The following is a 2,301-nucleotide window of genomic DNA, read 5'->3' on the forward strand; positions in this document are numbered from 1 at the left end:
AATGACCCCCACTCCCGCCAGCACATACACCCTGCTCACAGAATGTTATCTGTTAGTTGTTTAAACACTAAAGCAGAACAGGGGTGTCAGGGAGTCTGTGTTCAATATAACAGAGAAAGAAACATTTCTTAATAGGGGTCCATTAGACTCGTGAATCAAGCTGTGCAAAGGACAGAAGTTCTGTTTTACAAGGGATTTTGAGATCTTGAAATTTGGTTTATTCCAAATGGAGTGAAAGCTAAAAGTTTGAAATTCTTGGCAAAGGAATAAAAAAATAAAAGTGTGTTTTGGGTTGATCAGAATGTTTCATTTCAAAACAAAACATTTTGTTTCAGTTTTGACTTTTTTATTTTGTATGATATTATAATGTACCATATAACACAACATATAAAAATGAGCAACAAAAAGTTGTTGCAAAATGAAGGTCATCTAGTCCAACCCCCTGCTCAAAGCAGGACCAATCCCCAAATAAATCATTCCAATCCCCAACTAAATCATCAAATGTAGGGCTGTGAATCACAGTGTCCATTGGAGAGAACGGCAGGGCCACCCAGAGGATTCGGGGGGCTGGGGTCTTCGGCGTCGGGGGGCCCCCGCCGCCGAATTGCCCCCGAAGACCCGGCACTTCGGCAGCGGGTCCCAGAGCGGAAGGACCCCCCGTCTCCAAATTGCCGCTGAAGACCCGGAGCGGAAGAAGCTCCGGGGGCCTGGGCCCCGTGAGAGTTTTCCAGGGCCCCCAGAGCGAGTGAAGGACCCCTCTCCAGGGGCCCCAAAAAACTCTCGTGGGGGACCCTGCGGGGCCTGGGGCAAATTGCCCCACTTGCTCCCCCCTCTGGGTGGCCCTGGAGAACGGAGCAGGGCAAGGCAGGGGACTGAGCTAGTGGGTGAAACCTGATCTTAGCTCAGCTCCTCACAGTGACAGGGGGAGGGGAAGTTTTTGTCCAGAGGCTGCACCCGCTTGGCTCAGTGTGCGGCTCCAGGCACAGTAATACAGCCCCGTGTCGTTGGGGAAGAGGCTGTCTGTGCTCAGCGTGAAGTTCTGCTGGGTCGGTCGGGCAGCAATAAAGTGTTTCTCCAAACTGTCATCAATGAAATCCTTGCTTCTGGAGAGAAAGAGCATGTGCAGGGCTCCTCCCTGGGGAGGCTGCCAGTACCAATACATCCAGGGCTCTGCATTGTATCCCTGCAGGTAACAGTCCAGCTGGACTTTAGAGCCGGGGGGCAGAGAAATGAAGCGGGGGGTCTGGTGGAGAGTCTGAGAGCGCCCGTCTGTGAATGAGACACACAGATGAATGGAGAAAGAAAGAGGAAAGGAGTCTGACAGAAAGAAGGCAGGTAAATGGCAATGAGAATATATATCGCTCAGTTCTCCCCTTACAGTGCGGGAGGGTCTGGAGGGTGAGAAGCAGCCACAGCCACTCTGACATCTTCCTGCCCTGCAAACTCACTGATCGCAGAGCCGGACGCATCGTCTCTCTAAGGCCGGATAGTCTGCTCTGATACCATCCTTTTAGTTCTCCTCCCACATGTTCCCTCCTTATACACCACCTTCCAATCCCTGACTGTGTACCTTGCAAACTGCCTTCCATGTGTCTCCCTCTCTCCTTTTACCTGGCTTTCTTTCTATCCCACTCCCTTCCCTAAACTCTCTTCAAGTCCCTTTCCCTCTTCCTGTCAAAGCAGAAGTCATATTATTCCTTTGTTTTGCTGCCCTTGCTCTTCCAATCCCCAAACCTCTTTTATTAAGGAACTCTTCTGGCTCAGTGTTTTTTAAATAGATTCCTTTTCACTCCCATTGTGGATTAGAGCCTCCTCTCTACAAACCAAATTCTTTCCATTGCCCAGTTCCTCTCCTAGGGGTCAGCTGCCTGTGCCTGGGATGCTGAGAGCCTCCTGAATGGCTGGACAGTGCTCGTGGCTTCCTCTGATGGTCACCAGCCTGTCTGCTGATGGCTAGTGGACACCTCCCCTTTGAGATGCCAGGGCAGAGCAGGCTGTAGCCCTGTAGACTATTGTCATGGTCTTGCATACCGAGTGATCCAGAGCACAGTAGCACACTGGATTTTAGCATTTCATGGAGGAAGCAACTGGGATCAAGGAAGCAACAGAGAGTCAGGAGATTGACAGAGATTATAGGGAGGCACATCCTGTATTGCTATCCATTCAAAAATTATGAGTCAGGCCCCCAGAATCATGAGATTAAAATAACAAGGAATACATTTGGGGTTCTTTTTCTTTGCCTTCTGGTTTCAGAGCCTTTAGGATGCACTCATGTCACATTCTGCAAACTTCTCTCTGCAA

The 2,301-nt window shown here is 49.8% G+C and overlaps 1 gene segment (V, D, J or C); it reads right to left on the minus strand.

Moving 5' to 3' along the window:
- Positions 1-910: 910 nt before the first annotated feature.
- Positions 911-1,495, minus strand: LOC117874892. The segment is given in 2 exon segments: positions 911-1,269; positions 1,379-1,495. Coding segments are annotated over 2 exon segments (450 nt in total).
- Between the last annotated feature and the right edge of the window lie 806 nt (positions 1,496-2,301).

This window comes from Trachemys scripta, chromosome 1 (assembly GCF_013100865.1).
Source record: "Trachemys scripta elegans isolate TJP31775 chromosome 1, CAS_Tse_1.0, whole genome shotgun sequence".
Classification (NCBI taxonomy): domain Eukaryota; kingdom Metazoa; phylum Chordata; order Testudines; family Emydidae; genus Trachemys; species Trachemys scripta.